This window comes from Geospiza fortis, unplaced genomic scaffold (assembly GCF_000277835.1).
Source record: "Geospiza fortis unplaced genomic scaffold, GeoFor_1.0 scaffold23, whole genome shotgun sequence".
Taxonomy (NCBI): domain Eukaryota; kingdom Metazoa; phylum Chordata; class Aves; order Passeriformes; family Thraupidae; genus Geospiza; species Geospiza fortis.
The window spans coordinates 1246356-1267857 of NW_005054303.1; the positions used below are offsets into that span (position 1 = coordinate 1246356).

Below are 21502 nucleotides of genomic sequence, written 5' to 3' on the forward strand. Positions count from 1 at the left end.
GAGTACACTGGAAAAGAAAAGAAATTGGTCCATGGAAACAAAGACAAGAGCTAAACACAAACTGTGTTTAGCATACTTTTGTAATTCCAAATGGCATTTTCTTAATCTACTTCAGTCTTGTCAACTTCAGCCTGCAAGGTTCCTGCACTGTTTAAAGAACATATCTATCCACCAACCTTCACCTTCCTGCTTCTTTCCTCCATGAAGCTGTTGTGTCACAATTACAGCTCCTCTTAAATGCATCTTGCCTTGAACATCCAGTAAAGGACAGTGTACTGCTGAACTTCTTAAAGGCAGGCTTGCTTTAAGCCATATACAATTATCAACCAAACAAGGTACTTGGTGCAGAGCCTAACAAGTGGTTTGTCACAGCACACGGCTCCAGTGCAGGGAAGCCACAACACACGTGTCATTACTACAGACACAACCCTTCTGCCTCCCCATTTTAAAGTCAGTAAACTGCAGATGTGTGTGCTGGACAGCAGCATCAGTTACAGGGCTCACTACATCCACAGAGTACATGGAAGCTACTGTGTGGCATTCTTCTCAGCTATCCCACGCCTGCCTCAGTGCAGAATTGCATATTACAGCCTTCCAGACAGAAGAGTGAGAATTTCCACTTACACTTATAATTTCTCATGAAAGCAACTTTGGTAATCATTGATTGAGTAACTCACAAATTGCAGAAAGAATACAGAACAAAAATATCACCTATATTAACCCTATGCTCCCCCTTGCATTACTTATGGACATGTTCTGGCAGAAATATTTCCAACATGAAAGAGGTTACAATACAGTTTCCATAGGGAAGTCAGTACTGATCAAAGGAGAGTGACATGCTATGAATCCCACCTTTGACCAAACAATGGCACACATTTCTAATATGAAGTTATAGCTTTTATTCTAAAATAGAAAAAGTAGTGCAATATATTTAAGACAATTGCTAATGGGAGGAAAATAATGATTTTTCCAATCAGAACCTGAGGATCAAATCTGTATCTAACATGGCACAACTATGCACTGACAGTTTTTTCACTGCAGAAATAAATGATGAAATTCTTCATTCAGCACTTCCTGTATTTCATAAAGCTATGTCTTTACTGGATATCTTATAGTCCATTGGTTTTATTGCACCATATTGTAGTCCAGCAACTATAATGACTGCTTTTAAATGCTGTAACAAACTCCTTTGTATTGGCAATTACAAATTTCTGCTTGCCAATTCCTTTTCAAATACTTCTCAGCTGTTAAGCTTTCATACTCTTCACAGATGTATAAAGGAAACCTGTTTACTTTTAACTACTTTCCTGTAAATAGCCAAAATATCCCCACTACTTCTACCTGTGAATTACAGTGTCACTACTGAAGCTGGCTTATGCTTTGTTTTACTGTAGAGCAAACTACATTTGCCACACAAGGGGCAGCTGAGGTCACTTGGTCTGTTCAGTCTAGAGAAGACTGAGGGAAGACCCCTCTGCAGTTACATCTTCCTGTGAGAGGAAGAGGAGAGGCAGACACTGATCTCTCTTGTGACCAGTGACAGGACTGAAAGGTTTTTCACCCAGAGGGTGGTTGGGCACTGAAAGAGACCCTGTGGGTCCCTTCCAACTCGGGATATTCTGTGATTCTATGATTTCAGAAGATTCCTGAGTGCTATTTGCCCCTCCAATAATGTTCCTGCCCTGGAATGTTCATTCTCCTAGGGATTAGGGCTTGCCTTTAGGACAGCGAATGCTGACAGACAGTTCGGTAGAAAAACCTCCTAAATAACAAAGACGCTGACTTTATTTAACAAAGCCAAGTTACTTCATCATAAGCATTCTCTCCAGTTCCTTCGATGAGGTACTTTGAGTGGCCAGAAATAGGCAAAAGAGGAGAAATCCCAACACTTACTACTTGTTTCTCAGCTGCCATCACTGCAGCCGCTGGCGCCGCGGTCTGGCGGCCCAGAGCCGCGGTGTTGGTGCAGTCGGGGGGTGCTGCCTTGGCGCTGCCGGGCAGGTAAACGGGAGCGGCGGCCTTGGGGGCGGCGCGCGACGAGTGGAACAGAGAGTGGTTACACGGGTAAGAGAAGGAACGGGACGGATGTTGACTTGGCACCCTTTGTTTCCAGCCCACTTTGAACTGGTTGTGAATAGGAGTTGCTGGTGGGTGGTATGGAGGTGGAGGAGGGGGCAATGGTGGATGGAAGGCCACGAAAGAGTCCAGTTCTGTAAACATGGTTTCTGCAGTGGGAGTGCTGTTGACGCGACATCGTCCAGACTGTCTCACTGTCAGCAGTGGGCTCTCATCCCCAAATCGCTCATCAGGAAAGAATTTGTGAGGATTCTGCAAAGGTAAAAGACCCAGCATATTACAAGACAAAGTAGGAAGTAATCTAGAAAAATCTCCCCAACCAACACTCTCAGAAACATGCTAATACTGTAACAGCCCGGCTGTGCTACATACAAGCTCACCAACACTACAAGGTGACTACAGCTACCATACAAAACGGATTGGGGCTTTTCTAAAATAAGACAAGAAGCATCAGATTCACTGTAAGTTGACCAACAAATGCATTTGCTTTAGCACCACTCAATAAACAGAAGAGGGATTTTCAGTTTCCCAGTCCTGACACATACTGTCAGACCTACAGCATAAGTTACCACTTTTCCTCTCCTCTCTGTTTTAAGAATAAATAATAATCTAAGTTTCAAGTTATGGTTCTACTGTTCTCATCAACTGTCTCTTTAGCAGTTTTATTTTGTCCCCAAAATTTGTGTCAATAAGAACCTCCTGAATGGCAATGACTCTTGAGAAAACTATTTATACATTGCACATACAGCTTCACAAAATCACATATATCAAATGCAACTGGTGTTTGCACCTGGACAGTCACACAGGCATTTCAAAGCACCTGTGTGTATACACAGCAAGTGTTCCTACTGCAGAGCACACAACCCAGTCCCTTCATGCTCTCAGCCAGCCATCCTCCATACCTGCAGGAGCTCAGCAGCAGCATCAGAGAGGCCAAATTCCCGCAGCACGCGGATCTGGATCTCGTAGCTGACGGTGGCGCCCTCCCCACAGTTCAGGGCGTAGGCGCGCTGCACCTGCTCCGTGTGCCGCAGCTCCTGCAGCCGCCTGATCATCTCCTTCACTACCAGGAGACTGGGAACTGCAGGGAGAACACAGAATGCAGAGGGGATAAGACAGAATAAGAGAGAGGCCTTTCTTCCAACAGTGAGACAGTAAGTTTGATTGCAATGGTTAGATTTATTCTGAAGGAAAAATCTAACATCAGGCTGCCTTGCCTTTTTGTTTTTTTAAAGAGCATTCTGCCAAGAACTGTTCAACTTAACACATGTTCCATGGAGCATCATTAAGCCACATGGGATAACACACATCATACAAATGATAAAAACATACACCACTTCTCTAGCTTCTGCTAGAATGAGCCCCAAAGAGAACTTTCTTTATAAACCCCTCGTGATGCAGGAATTCCATGATTTGAGGTGGGGGCAGGATAACTTAAATAACAACTGAATGTTCCCTCATGAATTGCACAGGCCAAGAATTCATTGATTTTTTTGGCATACATTTCATACTTCTAATGTAGTCCTATAAGCAAAAGACCATAACACCAGTATGTAACTAGAGAAAGGGCATTTTACAAAAGTTACACAAAGTGTAAGCCAACAAAAACCTGTTAAAATTATGTTGTTTTATACACTCATATTGAAATAATTTAAAAAAAACCATTCCAAAAGAGAGTAATGTATAATTTTGGGTATTTATCCTGTTGCAAAACTTTCTCATGCCACTTCTTACTGCTGTTGGATGATGAATGATATTTCTCTGTGGTGTTTCTGTCCTAAAGAAAATGTGCATATAAATAGAGAAGACAAATGTAAGTCCTGGTGTCTGATCCTTTACCAGCTTTACAAGTGTTATGTACTACCATGACCAGATGTCTGTAATGAAAGTTCATAAAAATTAACCAATCATACAGCAAGAACAGTGTGAAAAGACATTTGCATAACAGAGAAGGAGAAACACCACACAATTACAACTAGTCCCAATTTCATGAAGTTTACATTGGTACATGAAGGACAAGTATATATAGTGCAAAATATTGCCCCCCTCAATGGAGTTCCTGTACTGAGAGGGGAGGGAAAGAACCCATTTTAACCAGTCTTCAAGGCTTGTAAATAAGCCTTCTACCCTACAAACACCTAAATTCTTCAGAAAAATCCTGGTTTAGCAGCCAGATGTTTAGCTACAGCCAGCATTTTGCTAATACTTGAAAAAGAGGATCTAAGAGAAGTCTGAAGCAGTTCTCCAAACTAGTAGGCACAAAAATGATAGAAGGTGTTCATCAAAAAATTCCTGTCTTCTCAAACCCTGGTTTGTTTGGGGTTTTTTTTACTATTATTCACATGAAACACATGGAAAAAAAGATTACGTATATAAAAAAATACAATTATCTCAGTTGCAAGATTTCTAATTGAGACTGAAACTGGAAAATGCGTAAAGAAACCCAACCACTTGCAGAACCTGGCCTCAAGTTAGAGCAGGCTTCAGCTGGACTAATTTTACAATAGTGCTGCAGGAAGAGCACTAAAGCACACTGCCAGCAGGTTTGTGCAAACACAGTGCTCAGGCAGAGGGTCCAAGGAGAAGGCAGGGACAGAGGGGAGCAGCTGAGCTGTGAAGCACCCCCTGCTCTGAGCCCAGCCCAAGGGCCATGGAGGAGATGCTGCCCAGCTCTGCCCCCAGGGCTCCCTGTGCTCCATCCATGCTTCAGGATGGACTCCTGTACAAGTCAGAGGCTGGGACAGGCTTTCATCTCCTCACATTAACTGGGCCCCATCTGCCCATTCTAGCAAAAAGGCACTGGCAAACCAATCAATTCTTTTGCTTAATTACAGGACTAAGCAAAGCAGACAGTTGCCAGGACACAATTCCTGCACTCCAACTACTAGCCAGGCTCAGAGCTCGTATCTATGTTCAAATCAAAGGACTGGCAATAATTCCTACCTGTTAAATTGTACAGAACCAACACACAGGGGAATTTCAGATTGGTCAAGATGTCTCATGCTTGCCAACAGAGGCAGTTTTTTTAAGAACATGAGAACTTTGGCAAAACACTGAAAACCTCTGAGAACCTGTTACCTTTCTCAAATTCTTCAGAAATTAGGATTGAGCAAAGTGTTATCAAAGTCCTATCTTATATGAAATACTTTATATTCAATTCATGCTAACTATATTTACACTTTTCTAGGGAGGGAAGTCCATGTCCTATAGTGCACTGCTGAGATGCCACAGTTTTGTTGAGGGCTCCAGATTTCTAAACAAACAATTGGTACTTTTATCAAATTTTTCAAAAAGAAGTTCTCAGAAGCTCATTTTCAGCTGTATCAAGTTTCTTCCCAAACTACAAGAAGCAAACAGATCAAAACCATTCTACAAATTTTCCTAGAAATCTTAGAACTAAACAGTGTTTCAAATCTTCCTAACACTTCAAATTAAATTCTCTTGCAGCAATTTCAATCCATTACTTTGGTCCTGGCTCTAGCATCTGTAAGAATAGTTTATCTACTCCCTTTCAACATAGCTGTCTGAAGAGAGACCTAATTGATATATAAAAAGCTTATAAAATGGGGAATGCCATAGGCACAGCATTTTCCTTCACCGAATTAAAATTTAATCTTGGTCATTTAGCTATCTAATCCTGCCCTCCAAAACATTCACTGACCCTGCCAACTTGTCATCAGTTGCAAGCTTTGCCGCTGTTTTCTCTATGCACACTGAGTATTAATGGGACAGAGGAAAGGCAGGAAGAGCTAGATGCTTTAGGAACCTCACTAGATAAATTCTTCCAGTCTGACACCAAAAGTTCATATGCATAAATGACAAAATACATTTAGTATATATTTTCCTGGCTTGCCTATGGGGAATGTCACACCAATCATCCTGAAGTCAAGAGAGGCCTATTTACTTGAGCCTATAAAAATGCACTCTGACACATTCTTCCACAAGGAATTAAGTTGGTTTGGCTTCAAAGCTAAAGTGGATTTGGTAAATTGAAGTAAATGTGTTTTGAATTCCCATTTCCAGTACTTTTCTGGCATACTGAGTTCAGCTGATTTCCTTACAAGTTATGTTCTCTGGCTTTTGATTTTTGAAAGAAGTTTTCCAGACTCACAGATCTTACCTATATTGGACAACTGATTTGTAGAAAACTGAGAACCCTGTAGAAAATTCTGAGAATAGAGAGCCAGGCACCAGCAAGTGTTCTAGTGTTTAACCAGTCCAAGGGTTTTGTTGTCCTTCTAGTTACTCTGCCATCCAAAACCAGTTAATGTCTTTAGGACAGAGCAAAGCAGGAGGACTATTCCTGGTGCAGAACTACTCTCTGAGGAAATGATGAATTCAATAGGTGACATGCACTCTACCCCCACACTCCCAGGAGCTGACTCGGCACAGGACACACTCAGGAGCTCACCTGGGATCTCGTTGGCTATAACTGAGGGAGGGCTGCTCTGGTTGGTGCTGACTTGCTGGTGGGTGATGACGTGGCAGCACTGCGGCACCGCGTTGTTCACCATGTACAGCGTGTCGGGCACGTTGGACATCCGCACCATGCGCAGGCGCACCAGGTCCGTCTGCTCCACCATCATCTCATCCAGCACGGACTGCAACAACAGCACCAGAGCCTCGTGAGGGCACTGCACACACCCTGCTGCCACTGCTGCCAGCACAGCCCAGCCACACAAGGCTGGCTGCGTCCACACCACAGTAACTTTGTCAGGTCACAAACAACATCTGGCTTTTTATCAGCATTTTCTATTCTGTTTTCCAGGCATGATCATAGCTGAGTTTGAGCCAAGAGCAGGCAGGAGAACAGTCTGGGAAGGATGCTTTGTCTACTTTAACCTGTCAGATTAGAACTGACCTTCTCGAGGCCAGACCCTCTGGACTTAAGACAATTACTGCCTATGAGTCTCAGCTTTCTGTGCCATTGAGTAGAAGGCACTAGCCTGAAAATGAAACATTTTTTCCTCAGACATTTAAAGAACAGAAAAGGATTTAGGCCTGCACTTTGAAGAGTCTTACTTAAGATCAAATGAACTTATTTCAAAAAATGGCAGACTAGCAGGGGAGTGAAAAAAACCAAAAAACAAAAACCATTCATTCACAATTTTTTAATTTCACAATAATTAAACTATCTACAGGAGGAGTAAAGTTACCAGAGACTACAGATGAGAGTCCTCTCTTTAACGTTAAAAAGCCTTAAAATTATTTTAAAATAGCAACAGCATAATATGAAACCAGTACTAACAAGTAGGAATTCTAATAGGGGTATGGGGGTTGTAAGAATGCACTTTTTACTTTGGATAAATACTAAAGCACTCCCATAGCATATACCTGAGAACTAAGAGTCAAAGCTTTTCTCACATTTTTGTTAGTTTTAGCAATCCAAGATACAAAGAGAACATTTTAACCAGCTAGTCTTCCTTTGCTACTTTAGTGCCACTTGGTATTCTCCAACTTCTGTGCCCAAAATGCAAAGCACTTTTATTTCTTCCCTTCCCTCACAGAGGATATCAACAACATCTTACACCTTTAAAAAACATTTTCTCTCCTAGACACAGGGCAAAAGCTCCAAATTCACCAGAGCAAATGTCAAAGTCTGTAGGTGATGTGGATGTACACATCTTCACCTAACCCTCTTGTTCTTTTGTCACCTGCACTGCTGGGACTCACAAGCTCTCAACTCAGGCAGAGCCACCTGAAGTGGTGGCATTGGTCAGGGATACAAAAGGCTCCCATTCTGTCCAACAGAACGTGGCACATTCCTGCCCCACACAGCACCATCTCCACCCTGCCACCAAACATCACCACCAGAGATGCTACAAGATCTTCAGCTCAACAGTGCTCATGCAAGAAATTAAATAGGGAAGCAACTGCTTGAGAGGGAAACAAAGAGGGAAACAAATTAATTCAAATCGGACACAGGATATATATTCCATTTTGCGGAGGATCACAAGATTTTGGGTATGTTCTGATTGAAACAAGATGATGAAATATCAGTCCTCTGCCGAGTGGAATAGCAGCTCCCCACCCAGCTCTGGTGGGAGCTGGGGAGCCTGAAAGAGCTGGCACCAAGGTTGCTGACTAGCTGCAGACTGGGACTCTCAGGCTCTCACCTTGCCATCCGCCTGCCAGGAGGGCTGCCGAGGAGCTGGGCCGGCAAACTGGCTGGAAACCAGGGAGGTTTCCCTCACAACGCTGCTTTGTTTCCGGTGGAATTTCATCAAGATCTGTCTCGCAAACATTTCAATTTCGACAAAAAAAAATTTTGTTGAAATTTTTCTGACCAGTTCTAGAGACTTGAGCCTGATGATCAATCTTGTAAGTCTTGTTAAACTGAAAATGTTAGTATTTTAGGCCAGTACATATAAAGAGACAAAACATCCCAAAATCTTTCCCTGTTTACAGAACCCCCTGATGACTCCAAGCTGAGAACAGTCAAGGGTTGCTGATATTACCTTAGCCTCCTCCACATATGGTGAGAACAGTCTTGGCCGCACATATATTCCAGCATTTTTTTGCCGCAGCCAGGCATTTGACTTTCCACCTTCTGAAGTTGGTAGCATGTCTGAAGGAGGAGTACTAATCAGGCCTCTCTTCATCTTTAAGAATCAAGAAAGAGTTTTACGGTTTTTTAAGTATTAATATGGTAGAAACTTGCAATAAATGCATTCTTTACGCTTTTAGCTTTTTGATAAATTTAAAGAACACAAAACCTAACCAGAAAAACAGTGTTACACATCTATTACTCTCAATGATAACATTTTAGAAGTTAATCCTTAAAATAAACAAACAAAACCAACACCCACCAATGCAAAAAACCCCTTCACACCTGAACACTGTAACATGCAGAGATGTATTTGTATGAGACTACTGACTTACTGCATCACTCAGTACTTCACTGTTCATGGGTAAGATGTGCTCAATGCGGACAAAAGGTAAAAGTGGAGACAGGATCTCCCTCAGCTCTTCAATGTCAAGATCTCTCCTCTTCACACCTCTTTTATTCACACTGTGAGCAGTACCACTGAGTAAATTAGGCTCTGTGGGAAGGAACAAGACATGCTAAGTATTCATCAGAAAGTTTGGAGAGGATAGTGGGAGGTACAGGGCTTAACTTACAGGGGAGGTTAAAGAAAAGGAAGGAAAATTCTCATTTTATTCTAGTAGGGCTCATCAGCACTTTTCCACAAAACTAACAACTGAACAGGTCACTTGGTGCTATGGTCTAGCTGACAGGGTGGTGGATTGGTCAAAGGTTTGACTCCATGGTCCTGGAGGTCTTTTCCAACCTAAATGATTCTATGATTCTGCCTCATGCCTTAAAATCTTGTATGAAGCATCCACAGAGACAGGTTCAGTTTATACCAGCACGGGTCATTGGCACCTGTGCTGGTATAAACTGCCAGCTTCAAAGTGTAAGCCAGGTAGAAAATACAAACATAGCATTTGGCATAAACATTTGGAAAGCTCTATTAAGAGCTATGCCATGAAAGCAGTAAAGCAGTTGTACTTCCCTGCTAGCAGTTCCCCCAAGGACTCTCCTGTAGCTCCTCTGCCTTTCCCCAGCGGTTTTCAAAGACACTTTCTATCAATTAAGGTCTGAAGAGTCCTCAGGGATACATATTCTAGCTTCCTTGCGTAACCCACCTCAGTAACATGGTGTCAAGCCCTCTCAAATTGCCCTCACGGTCACAGGACACCTATTTGTACCAGAAGTGGCATCTTCCTGAAGACAGCAAGATGACCATGCAGCCCAATGTGTATTTCAGGTATTGTACCCAACCTGCATGTGACTGACTAGCTTCCCTCTTTGGGGAAACCTGTCAAACATTCCCACCCTGCCTCAGTACATGCAGCTCAAGTTTTGGCCACAGCTCGTTACATTCTCCAATGCTTTGTGACACCATCACACATTCAGAGCTGCAATACAAGGAGTGCCACTGAGGAATTTAAATGAAATCACTAGACTAACTCTGGCCCTAATCTGACAGAATTTGGCGTCGCCATTATTTCTGCTTTTGCTTATTGTGTTTTCTCTTGATCCCAGATAAGAGATGTGAGCGGTTTACTTAATGAATGACACAGCAAGAAGCTGTGCAGTGATCCCAAAGGAGCAGCTTCTGCCCCAGCCCAGGTCTGTTACTGTTTAACTGGATCCATTATGTTCCAATGTGCCCTGAGACAAACACTTGTGAAATCCTGTTTTGGAAATAGGTAAATACTTAGGACACTAAAAGCACATGCTTTAACTAACTTTTGGCTGCATTTCATAAAACACGTCCATGACAAAGCAGTTGTGTGGCAAGCAGCGACAGTGGTTTCAAAAGCATGGCCAGCCTTCCCAAGGCAGTAGTTACACCAGTACTGCTCTGTTTTTACTCAGGCAGGTTCTTCCCTTTCTGCTCCTCTTGTGGCACTATGTGATTGACACTTGGTAGTGCAGATGAACTACAAGATCCTTGCATTTGTTATTTGGGACATACATGTTTAACCTACTTCCCATAACCAACATGTGTAAGACTGCCCTTGAAGTTACCACAGCAGCAATAATGTGCATCTAGGCTCATAAAAATACATTTACATCTACTTTAGGGAAAACACTCATGCCACTTGTTGGCTTGTTTCTCACTACCACAGATTCCTGTCAGAGACACACACTCAAACTGAAGTGAAAGGCTGACACAGTAAACTAAGAGTAAGACTACTGTGAGAAGCCTGCATAACAAGATACCGCAGGGGCTTTTTATTTGATGAATTAGTTACAAGAAAAATAATTCTGAGACCACAGGAACCCAACAAGATTTCAAAATCAGACAGTCACAGAGGTTGAAAGGACCTCTGAAAGTCTGGATCAGTCACCACCAATGTCCTCTTCTCACACCTCCCCAGGTAAGGTACGACACATTGCCCTTCACTGCATCCAGCTGGGCAGCCTGTGCCAGTGTCTGACCACCTTCACAGTTTCTTGTATTTGACTTGGTGCCTCACTACCTCTCATCTTGTCCTGGGTGCCAAGAGAAAAGTGCTGCTCTATTTTCTTTGCATCAGATATTTAAAGACTCTGCTAAGATCCCCTCTAAGCCTTTTCTTCTTCAGGCTAAACAACCCCATCTCTCTCAGAATGCTGTGTTCTCATTTTAGATAACAAAACCTTTAAAGAAAGCAAGAGCATTTGCTTTGTTTTGACTATACTATGGACAAAGATTCAATTTCCCTAAGACTCATCAAATAGAACTGCCATAAATTTTGGTTTATTTCGTTTAGTATTGCATGGTTTAAAGGATCCTCACCTCGATCTGCTATCCTCTTCATCAGTTGGTGTTCTCCCCATTTAATCAGATATTTAAGAATATCTTGTTCACTTGCCTGTAGAAAGAGGAAGTCAGTAATCTGTATATGCTTAATGTCAACTGCACACACACACACAAAAAGAAAAAAAAACTCACAGCTCTTTTACAGGTCTAAGGAAACACAGTTGTACCTAAGCATGAAGTACTTGCCCTTTATGATCTGTTTACCACTTTCTCCTAATATTTTAAGCTGTACTAAAGGTATGTCACCACCATAATTTCTACATTCATATTACTTACTGAATCCCTATGAAGAGGAAGAAGTTTTCTACAGAAGGAAAAATTTTATTTAGTATGGAAACTTACAGCTATAAAGTTTGAATTACTAAATTTAATTAAAAGGGGTAGTTCTACCTCTGGGCATTTCAAGCTTTTGTTTAACATTACAAATTCAGCAATATAAGCTCTCATGGAAGATCAACAATACTGTTAACTGTAATTTCTGAAATGCTTCAAGTTAACAAAACTTAAAAAAAAACCACTTTAAATAACCTTTAGCACTTAATCCTTTACAAAAAAGTAAGATTGAGATATGAATGCATTTTAAAAAAATCTAGTAATCTTTAAGCTATTAAGGGGCGGTCATCATTATAAAGATATCTCCCTTGAAGAACAATGGCAGCAAAAATCCAAAATCTTTCTGTTGGCCAGTACAGTTCTCTCTCCCTAAAACCACACAATCACTGAACGCAAGTTGCCAAAAAAAAAATTGTGCAATCTTGTCAGAGACTGTATTCTTCTCTCTCCATGAAAAAATTGAGTTTTCTGAACCATTTCTAGTTTATTAGCTCCCACTGCCCCAAATTAGCATGTGTTGTTATAGCAGAACTACTCCCACCATGTAATTTTATAAATCTCTTAAACAGGCAAGGCAAATGTTAGATTCAGAAATGCTTTGTTTAAAATAATTTGCATGCATTTATAAACTATTATTAGACTTCTAAGCAACAGCATATACCACATTTGGGTTGTGTTACAATCCAAGAACAAAACAATTTTCTTAATCACTATTTCCATTTAACTTTTTTACATATTATAGGAGTGCTTAGTGTGTACAAGCCCTCTTCAGCCTACAATTTAAAATCAACTACTGCCAAGCATTTCCAGTCATGGTAGAGCACATCCTGCTAGCTCTACAGCAGAGCTGTGTTCTGCACTGCAGGTTACCTGCAGATAGTCAGACTGGATGGCTGTGAGCAGGTGGTCCTTGCTGAGCTCGTAGAAGACCTCTGAAGTCATGACCTGGGTGAACTCCTCACAGAGGAAATGCAGCGCCTGCCGATGCACCCACTTGGAGCCGTAGGGCTGAGAGCTCCACTTCAGAATGGCAATCAAGGTGTCCAGGGAGATGCTCTCAGCAATAATATCTTCACAACCTACCAAACAAGGACAGCAATCAACAGTGTTGTTACAGAGGCACTTTGACCCTGAAGGAATAATACATGTGGCTAAATCTGCAGTGGAAAGTGTTATGTACACCCAGTGAGAGTAAAGACAGGTGCCCTACAGATCAAGGCTGGAAACAAGGTTGTATTTTGACTAGAAGTACAATAATTTTAAGTTTATGATTCCAACTATACAGTTATTCACTTTTTAAAGTCACATGAAGCATCATGGCTGCTGGCACACCTGGATAAACAACTGGAAAGCTAGTTCAACCCAATCAGAACCCCCTTTGATTATCTGAGTGCTTAACACATGTTAACATTGAGAATTTGGGTCACTATTGCTCACAGCAGATTCACAGAAACCCATGAAGTGTAAAAAAGGTGGGATTTTTGCCTGTATCACTTTGCTCATGGAGCCTCCTGAGACAGACCATGTAGAGAAGAAACACAAGCTGTAACAGTGCTGGTACTCAGCTACTCAGCACAGGATGAGGGCAGCAAAGCATCATTTTCTGACTCACAGAAAAGGCAGAAAGCAGTGGATGGCTGCTCCAGGCCACCACGATGGCCTCAGTATCCAGTAAGGCACAGAGGGTGCCAGGACAGGGCACATTCTCTGACAGGGAAGTAGAAGGGAGGCAGATTTATGAAAGTCTGCTACAGCTTCTTCCTACCCACTGCTTTGTTAGGATTTACTCTTTCACAGAGTACACATCTTCTGAAGGAGAGTATAGTTAAAACTCCTGAAGGGAAATGGAGCTGATTTGGAAGAAATGAGGGAAGACATACTGTGGGAGGGCTGAAAACATGGGAACTTGGCACTAAGGAGTTAAGACTGATGATACCACAACGCTGATAACTTGAAGTTTCCAATAGCACTTTGTTGATTTCATCTGTACATCTGGTTTAGCACAAAGATAGCAATTTAAAGAAAAAAATTCTCAGAATTATACATTCCAGTCTCAACCCACTACAGCCACAAAATTACAGTTGTGTTTATGCCTATAAGAGTAACCTAGAGAGCTCAGAGCTACATGTCTACACTGCAATTTTACTTCTTATACATCATAATTTTTTCTCTCAGTTTCAAAGATACCTACAAACTAAACTTTGTTGTTTAGGGGTCTGTATTGCAATACTAAGCTCTTGAAATAAGTTGAGTAAAAAAGTGTTTAGTAATCTCAACCCTAGCCAAGACAAAGACAGGTCTCTTGATGCTACACGTTTTGGTACTGGCTGAATACAGATAAAACACATTAGCAACAATTCACAGAAATAAAAGAAAAATCTTACTTTTCTACACAGGGCAGCATACAGAATATATGAATATATACAGAATATATGTTCATTCCATTTCCATCATAATAATGTGAAAGCTATGGAGTAGGAAGTAACAAGTGAACAAGCTTCTTCAAGTAGGAGGGAATCTGTCAAAGGAGTTACTACTTAGAAGTCAAGTCACTAAAATGGGAATTTAAACAGGAGAGTTAAGAAGGTAGTGGAAAGCAACAGTTTAAACTGGTTGCTGAGAGACTGATGAGACTGGTTATAAATTTACCTGTCCTATTAGGCACACATATTTGTACCCAATGCTATAACAACCACAACGTGGTAATCATAAGAACAATATTCTACCAATAAAATTTTCTAAGCTTTTCAGGAACATGCCTGAATGTATACACAATTTTGGACTCAATCTTTATTAAATTTCTAAAGCAATTTATAACAGTAATGTCTGTCCTCCAACAGTAATGTATTTTACACTAGTTCATATTTAAACCAAACTTTCCTCAACAAGCAGCTGGATGACTTTTTTTTCACATGTGTGATTCACCCAAGGAAAGGAAGAGTGAATGCAGCCCCTGACAGAAGAGCTACCCAAAGCACACACATTTGTGACCAATGCAGCACATGCAGCATCACACTGTGCATCCCCAGACAGATTCTCCATTTCCTCCTGACAAAGGGGCGAGCGGTGAGTCAGGTTTCAACACAACTGCTTTGTCCTTCACCACTGTCATACTGAAATAACATGGCACTTCTCAGAGCCACCTATCTCTGTGAGGTTACATATTATCATTACTACTGCTAGTAGGAACAGATGCCTCACCATAGATACCGACCTCTAACCTGCATGGCAAGCACTGGTCTTAAGTGAGCAGGGCACAGGTAACAAAGCTGGGCTGGAGGCACTTAGAGCATCACTCCAGTCATCACCAGCACAAGTAAGAGCAGAGGATGAGAACTGTTCTGAAATACATTCCCTGGGCTGAGGTACAGGTTATTGAAACTGCCCCCTCTAGAAGGGGGAATTCCCCAGATTCCTAAAGGATGAAATCTTAAGTCTGGTCAAGAATCTGAGAAACAGCCTTAAACAAACAAACAGTAAGAAACTAAACCATCCAAAACCTAACTTATCATCAAAAAAAGTTCAAAATACTTCAGCATATGTCAGAAACACAGAGTAAATAAAGTCTGAAGCTTTCAACTTCAGGATCCATTTTTACCCAAACAGCAAAGGGCTGACATTGCATTTAACTTTGTCATGTGAGTCTCTCTCAGCTTTCCTTTTGGGGCTCAAGAAAGGAAAATGTTAAGTTAGCAGCAAACCTGGCATGCGAATGAAAGCGGTGACTAGTTGCAATTTGCTTAAGAGAGGAGTTTGACTCCCATGAATAAGAAACAGAATAGTTTGAAACCATTATTTAGGGTCATCTGCACTCAGCCTTCCCCTGCTAAATCCTAACACAATTTTTTGCACGCAATTATTCTGCTTGCATTCAAGCTGACTTCAGCAGAAACTGCATTCCCCTGAACTCTGAACATCACACATAAGGACTGCTCCATTTCAAAGGCAGTAAACCCACACACTGAAATCAGTCACCAGGAAACTCAAACTACAAAAGCAGAGACTTATCTCAAAATTAATGCCATTCCTAGTATTTCATCTGACATGTATTTTTGAAGTAAAGATGCCTGCCCCCAAAAAGACACCAGAAATGCAGTTCCAAAGATCTGAGCAACACCGATTTATAGAAACAGTGCACAAGCTCAGCCTCAATTCTTCTGTCAAATTCAATTATTGCACAACTAACAATAATATGACATCAGGTGAAAAGCTCACTAAGGATGACTAGCAAATGAAACAGTCTTCTTCCCAAGTAATTTTAGCAATGGGTCAGAAGTGTGGGATTATTAAAAGTATTTCTTCTGAAGTAAGCATACGGTAATAATTAAAGCATTTTTTGAGCTTTTAAATAAATTGGGGCAACCCAATTCTAGCTGTGGAAGGAATCCAATTTCCTTTCTTCTTTGGCAGAGTTTTTTTCTGCTTTAACAATCAGCCACTTGGCAAAAAAAGTAGTCATCTAATAGCCACAATATTGCTCTTCACAGTGGAATAGAGCATTTTTTCCTGAGAATATTATTTTTTAATACTCAGGCAGCAACAACCAGCCCAAGATCCATTTGCAGTGTCCCAAAAGCTTCTGTGACCATTACTATTCTTCAGAGATTCAACCTGGAATCTACAAAAGAGAAAGATAACTGTCACATTCTGCACAAATGATGCTATTCCATGCACTCCTTTTGCTGGATGCCAATGGAGCTTTCCTACCATCAGGTCTTGGCTGCTTCTGCAGTTCTCTCCCAAATGCAGCCCCACATCCTTCCAGACAGAAACAGCTTGAGCCCATGTTTAGCACTCTAGCTAGTGGCTTGGGATCAGGACAGTTGACAGAAAGACAAGTCAACTGCCTTCAACAACTAGCAAAAGTGGCATTAAGCAAACCTTTTACTACAAAACTGTTAGCTTGATTTAACTCATTCTGTAGTGAAGACTTTCCCCCTAAAATTGTGCACACCAGTGGAACCAATGAAAAAAAAGTAGTAAGAATTCATCTTAACACTGAACTGAAATCTAGAAGCTATTCAATGTTTTTTAAGTTTGTCACATTAGGAGAGACAGGAACCACAGCTTTTGAATTTTTTGAATGTGTATTTAATACTGCTACCATGGGACCCCGGCATTTCAGCCCTCCTATAACCAAGAGTACTTCTGATGTCAGGCAACATCTGTTTCTAGATCAAACACTGTGTTACTGAATGTAGCAGAACTTAAAATAAAGTTTCTAAGTTCTTATACTTGTCAAGAGTAAACTCAACACCTAAAATAAAAGTGAAGTAAAGCAAAAAATCGGAAATTGAGGGGTTCTTTTGTCACTTTTACTTTAGAAAACTTCTTTGAATCAGGTGACAGAAAAGATTATCAGGCAAAACTATTTCATAAGGTCCTAGTATCTAAAAGCCTATCACAGCAAAACATTCTGTACCACCACCTCAGTGGGACTACTCCTGACAGTGGGTAACAGGGCCAAGATGCAGCAGAGGATTGATATATGTAATTTAGCTATCTAATAAAACTAATATGCCTGAAACCCAACTTCCCTGTAACAGCAGGGCAGTACAGCAAGACTGGAAGTGGGGAGTATTTTAACACTGTGTGATGAACAGGACTAGGGAACTGATCTCATTTTAGTAACTGTACTACACAAGATCAAGGGGTAAGTGATATTAAACCCAAGCTTTGTGAATCCATGTGTTAAAATAATTGTACCAGTACAGTTGAGAGAGGGCAGCAAGGTAGCATGAAGACAGAAAAAACTGCAGAAACAGAGGGCAGAAACAGGCAGGCAGAGCACAGAAACATCCTACTAAGGGATGTGCTCCAACCTCCTGGAGAGAGCTCTAGTGCTCATAGCCTCTGTGGAAACCCTGAAGACTTTCACTTCTGACAGTAAAAATTACCAGAGCACTCCTAAGAGCAGTGTCAGTCCTATTACGTACAAATGGGTTTCAGTATGATCAGCTCTATTGACCAGATATGCCTGCTGATTAGTTCATTGAAAAATTAATTTCAGTTTCTCTTGAAAGATAAGTGACAATCCTCAGCTAAAACAAATCAAGATGAAGGTAGAGGAAATTCTAGAAAAAGGCTGTCCTGCTTTACTTGGATGGTAAAGATTCATTGCACATACTCATAACCATCTTCACCACAGGGAAATTACCTATTAAATCACAATAGTCAGAAAAAGGAAATTCACTGTGCTAGGAATGGGAAAATTTCCATGGAAATAGTCGAAGCTGAATCATCTGCTGAAACTGAAGAAAAATTACAACATCTGCATACTTAGAAAGGTCCCTGAAGACAAATCAAACTAAAATCTGTTGAAAATAAAAACAGCTGATCAGAAGCTTTAAAATACATCAATTTCACTTGACACTCAGTTACAAATACCCAGGCAAAATTGAGTGGAAGTGAGAAAAATGAACTGGAAAGAGAGCCCAGACTTAACATAATAAGCCCAAAATATTTTCCATGAAACCAGGGAGACAAGCCTTCACAAGTTCACAACTGGCCAGCAGGAGTGAACTGAAACAAAAAACTTCAGTCGAGGGTGTGGAAATCTAGAGAAGAAACTTAAGACATCAGCTACTGCAAAAGCCAGCTGATGGGATCAGTCAGTACTTGGGAGAACTGGACACCTGCTGCACCACAGAGTGGAAAAGCACTGCCAGAGATGCAAGCTAAGAGATGTCAGGAGAAGTGCCGGCTCAGTGACCTCCAACACCTACACAATGCTGTCTCTTCCCCATCACTCTGCATATCACCTACAAGTCAGATGCTTGAGTGACAGCTTCCAGCACAGAAGTCTCCTAGCTGTGAAATCAGGGAATAGGATGGACACTACTGAAATTAAGATCTCCCATCTACAATTAAGTCAGAAGAAAGAACAGTGGTCATGACCAAAGCACATCTTTAAGTGATCTCAGTCACGTGCAGGCACATAGTTTTCCCTGACCAGATAAGCTTCCTTTTAATTTCGATTATAAGATTATACCAGAACAGTTCTTCCATGTCTGCACAGTACCAGCGACCTAAACATGAACTCTGCAAATTAAGCATGAAACTATTAGATTCTGATTCCACTGGCATATACAGATCTACACAGTGCTCACTACTTTCTCCTGTAGCTAGAGAATGCAGCACCAATTTGTGAAATCCTAATTAGGTGAAGTTAACATCTAGAATTTCAATATCTGAAGGAGTGCCAAACCTACATTTTTTAGTATTCGATAATTTAATAATTTCAACACTTGCTGATTTTGCTGCATTTCTCCCCTGTGTAACAACAGCCCCACCCCTCAATTTCACTGCTTTTACAGTCAGAAAGGGATTTACTATGGAAAAAAGGAAACCTCTGAATGCCACTACATCCCTCTACCTGCTCCCTATGACCACCCCCAAAACACTACAGCTCCAGTTCATCCAGAGGGCCACAACACCGAGCCTGCACTGCTGCACTCTTGGGCTCCAGCCACTCAAGTGTGCTGCTGAAGTGAAGCCCAGTGCAGCTCCTGCTGCTGCCTGAATTATTACTCTCCTAGAGGTAGTACTGGGGTACAACTTCCAGGAAAAAGTAGAGATCTTGTTACCACTGACTCATGGGATATACATTCCAGAGCAGCACCGTTCTGCAGTGCATTACTGAAAAGATTGCCAGTTTAGGACATGCTGATCCAAGTGAGCTCAACTTAAAGTGAGCAGAAACAAACTCAACACCAAATAAAATATCAGTTCATTTTTCAGTATTTACTAACATACAGATAGGAAAATGGCTTTTATTTTCTAAGTTTAACTAAGTTTCTCTTGAAAGTTCTCTATCTGTCATTGCTTTTCTGCTTTGCTATAACTGACACTGCTTTATCAGAGCACCTCCAGATCACAGTTGTTCCAGCTTAGACTTCCAATCTGAGGAAAAGAATTGCACCCTCTTCATTTATGAATCAGTGCATAATTATTCAGTGTCTCACTGAGGGTTTCATTCACTATTTAATTCTCTCCTTAGTATTCCCTGACCACGTTAAATCCTTTTAGCACACACTAAAATTGATAAACTCCATAACCTCTTTAATTTCAACCCATTTTCCTTTCTGGCTTTCAGCTGATCTACAGAGTTGTTTTCAAGTGCTATTAGCTTGTGCATATCATATAGAAATTAACTTAATACCATAGTTCAACTATAGTAAAACTTCTTGCCCCTTCTGAAACATACTGAGAAGGAAACAACAGAAATAAGAAATATGCAGATAGAGAAGAGAGGATGTTGATCAAAGTACTGGAGAACTTAGCCTACGAGGAAAGCCTGAAGGAAGTTAGATCTCTTCTCCCTCAAGAACAGAAGGCTCAGGGGACCTTGCCACAGTAATCCCAGACCCTGAGCTACTGTAGGGCAGCTATTAGGAGGACAGAGGTTCTCTTCTCTAAAGAAGCCACATGAAGGGGCAACAGGTATAAATTGCAATGGAAAACATGTCAACAAAAAACGTTTTTGCAATGAGAACAATCACTTCACCAGGACAATCTCCCCAGGGACTCAGTACAGTCTCCATCACTGGTGGTTTTCAGTAAGTAATTGGACAGGATACTGGACAATCTCACCTAAACTCACTTTCTCACTTGGAGAGGTTGGATCCCATGATCTTTTGAAGCCCCTTCTAACCTGGGCTGCTCTATGACTGATGATTCTGAGCCTAAGAACAGCTCAATTGCATCCTGTAGCATGTTGCCTCAGAAAACACATCCCCTTTGATCTGTGCCAGTTTTACTGCAGTACAATTATTTCAGCTGTCAGCACAATCTGAAAATTAGTTTCCTAATGGCAAACTCCACATGAGCTACAGTAGTTCTATTAGTTTCTCATATCCTTATCACTCTCAGTTTCATGTAACTATTAGGAGAACTCATTAAAAATATGACCTCTTCCTGCAGTGCTTATACCACCCTTTCCTGTCCACTCTTTATCAAGTTTCCTATTTTACTCAGAACTACTTTATAGCTTACAATATAAGGTTTCAATCTTATCAAACTTAATTTGACAGCTAGAAGTTATGCATGTACAGACCTACTGTAAAAAGTTACTTTTGTTTAAAAAAAATAAACTAATTTAAACAAATTATGTTGCTGATATATCAGTGAGTTCCATTTTCCCTTTCTCAGTTCAAAAGTAAAATTCTTCTTCCCCATCAGCAAGGCCTGAAGCAATTCTCATACTTCATTATACATCGTATGGCCACTAAATAGTTCAAACACCAACAGAAAACTGCAGGCAAAACTGCTGCCACCACAAGAAGCACCATTAATGCACTGATCAGTGCTTGGACACCTCACCTGAGACTGCAGTAATTCAGGTCAGGAGGTTGTATGTAATCAAGAATTGAATGATCTTCAAGAATAACAGAAGTAGTAAAGCTTTCTAAACTTTGTCTGAAAATACTGACTGACCCTGCCTTCAGCTCTGTTAATAGACAGGCAGACATTAAAGACCTAAGACTACTGCAGTTAAGCTGCTAAAGTTTTCCTTTCAACAGCAAGACTGCAGGGTTGGTGTCTTTGACACAAACTACAGAAATAGTAATTCAAATTTACCACCCTGTTAACATATACGGACACTTCCTAACAAGTCTAAATATTTCCTCCTCTTAGCAAGGATCTCTCTGTAGTTTACACTCAGAAAATGGATTACAGAAAGCAGATAAGCATTAGAAATATCAATATCAGTTATACATACTAGATAAAATTAACATGCTTTAACAATGATGTGCCATACAACTAAATCTCTTTCA

General features: G+C 40.9%; 1 protein-coding gene across 3 annotated transcripts in view; it reads right to left on the minus strand.

Annotated features, from left to right (window-relative positions):
• Positions 1-21502, minus strand: part of BTBD7 (BTB domain containing 7) — a 39519-nt gene that overhangs the window by 5001 nt on the left and 13016 nt on the right. Inside the window, exons 3-11 of one of the 3 annotated variants that reach the window (XM_031066206.1) lie at positions 12597-12805; positions 11370-11445; positions 8959-9119; positions 8535-8678; positions 8193-8306; positions 6488-6677; positions 3126-3157; positions 2979-3001; positions 2131-2328 (exon numbers count right to left, since the gene is read on the minus strand). In XM_031066206.1, the coding sequence (XP_030922066.1) occupies positions 2274-2328; positions 2979-3001; positions 3126-3157; positions 6488-6677; positions 8193-8306; positions 8535-8678; positions 8959-9119; positions 11370-11445; positions 12597-12805 (1004 nt within the window). In that variant the 3' untranslated portion in view covers positions 2131-2273. Of the gene's footprint in view, positions 1-1433; positions 2329-2978; positions 3158-6487; positions 6678-8192; positions 8307-8534; positions 8679-8958; positions 9120-11369; positions 11446-12596; positions 12806-21502 lie in introns of those variants that run through there. The other 2 variants (XM_031066205.1, XM_005417851.3) reach the window with 2 other exon arrangements.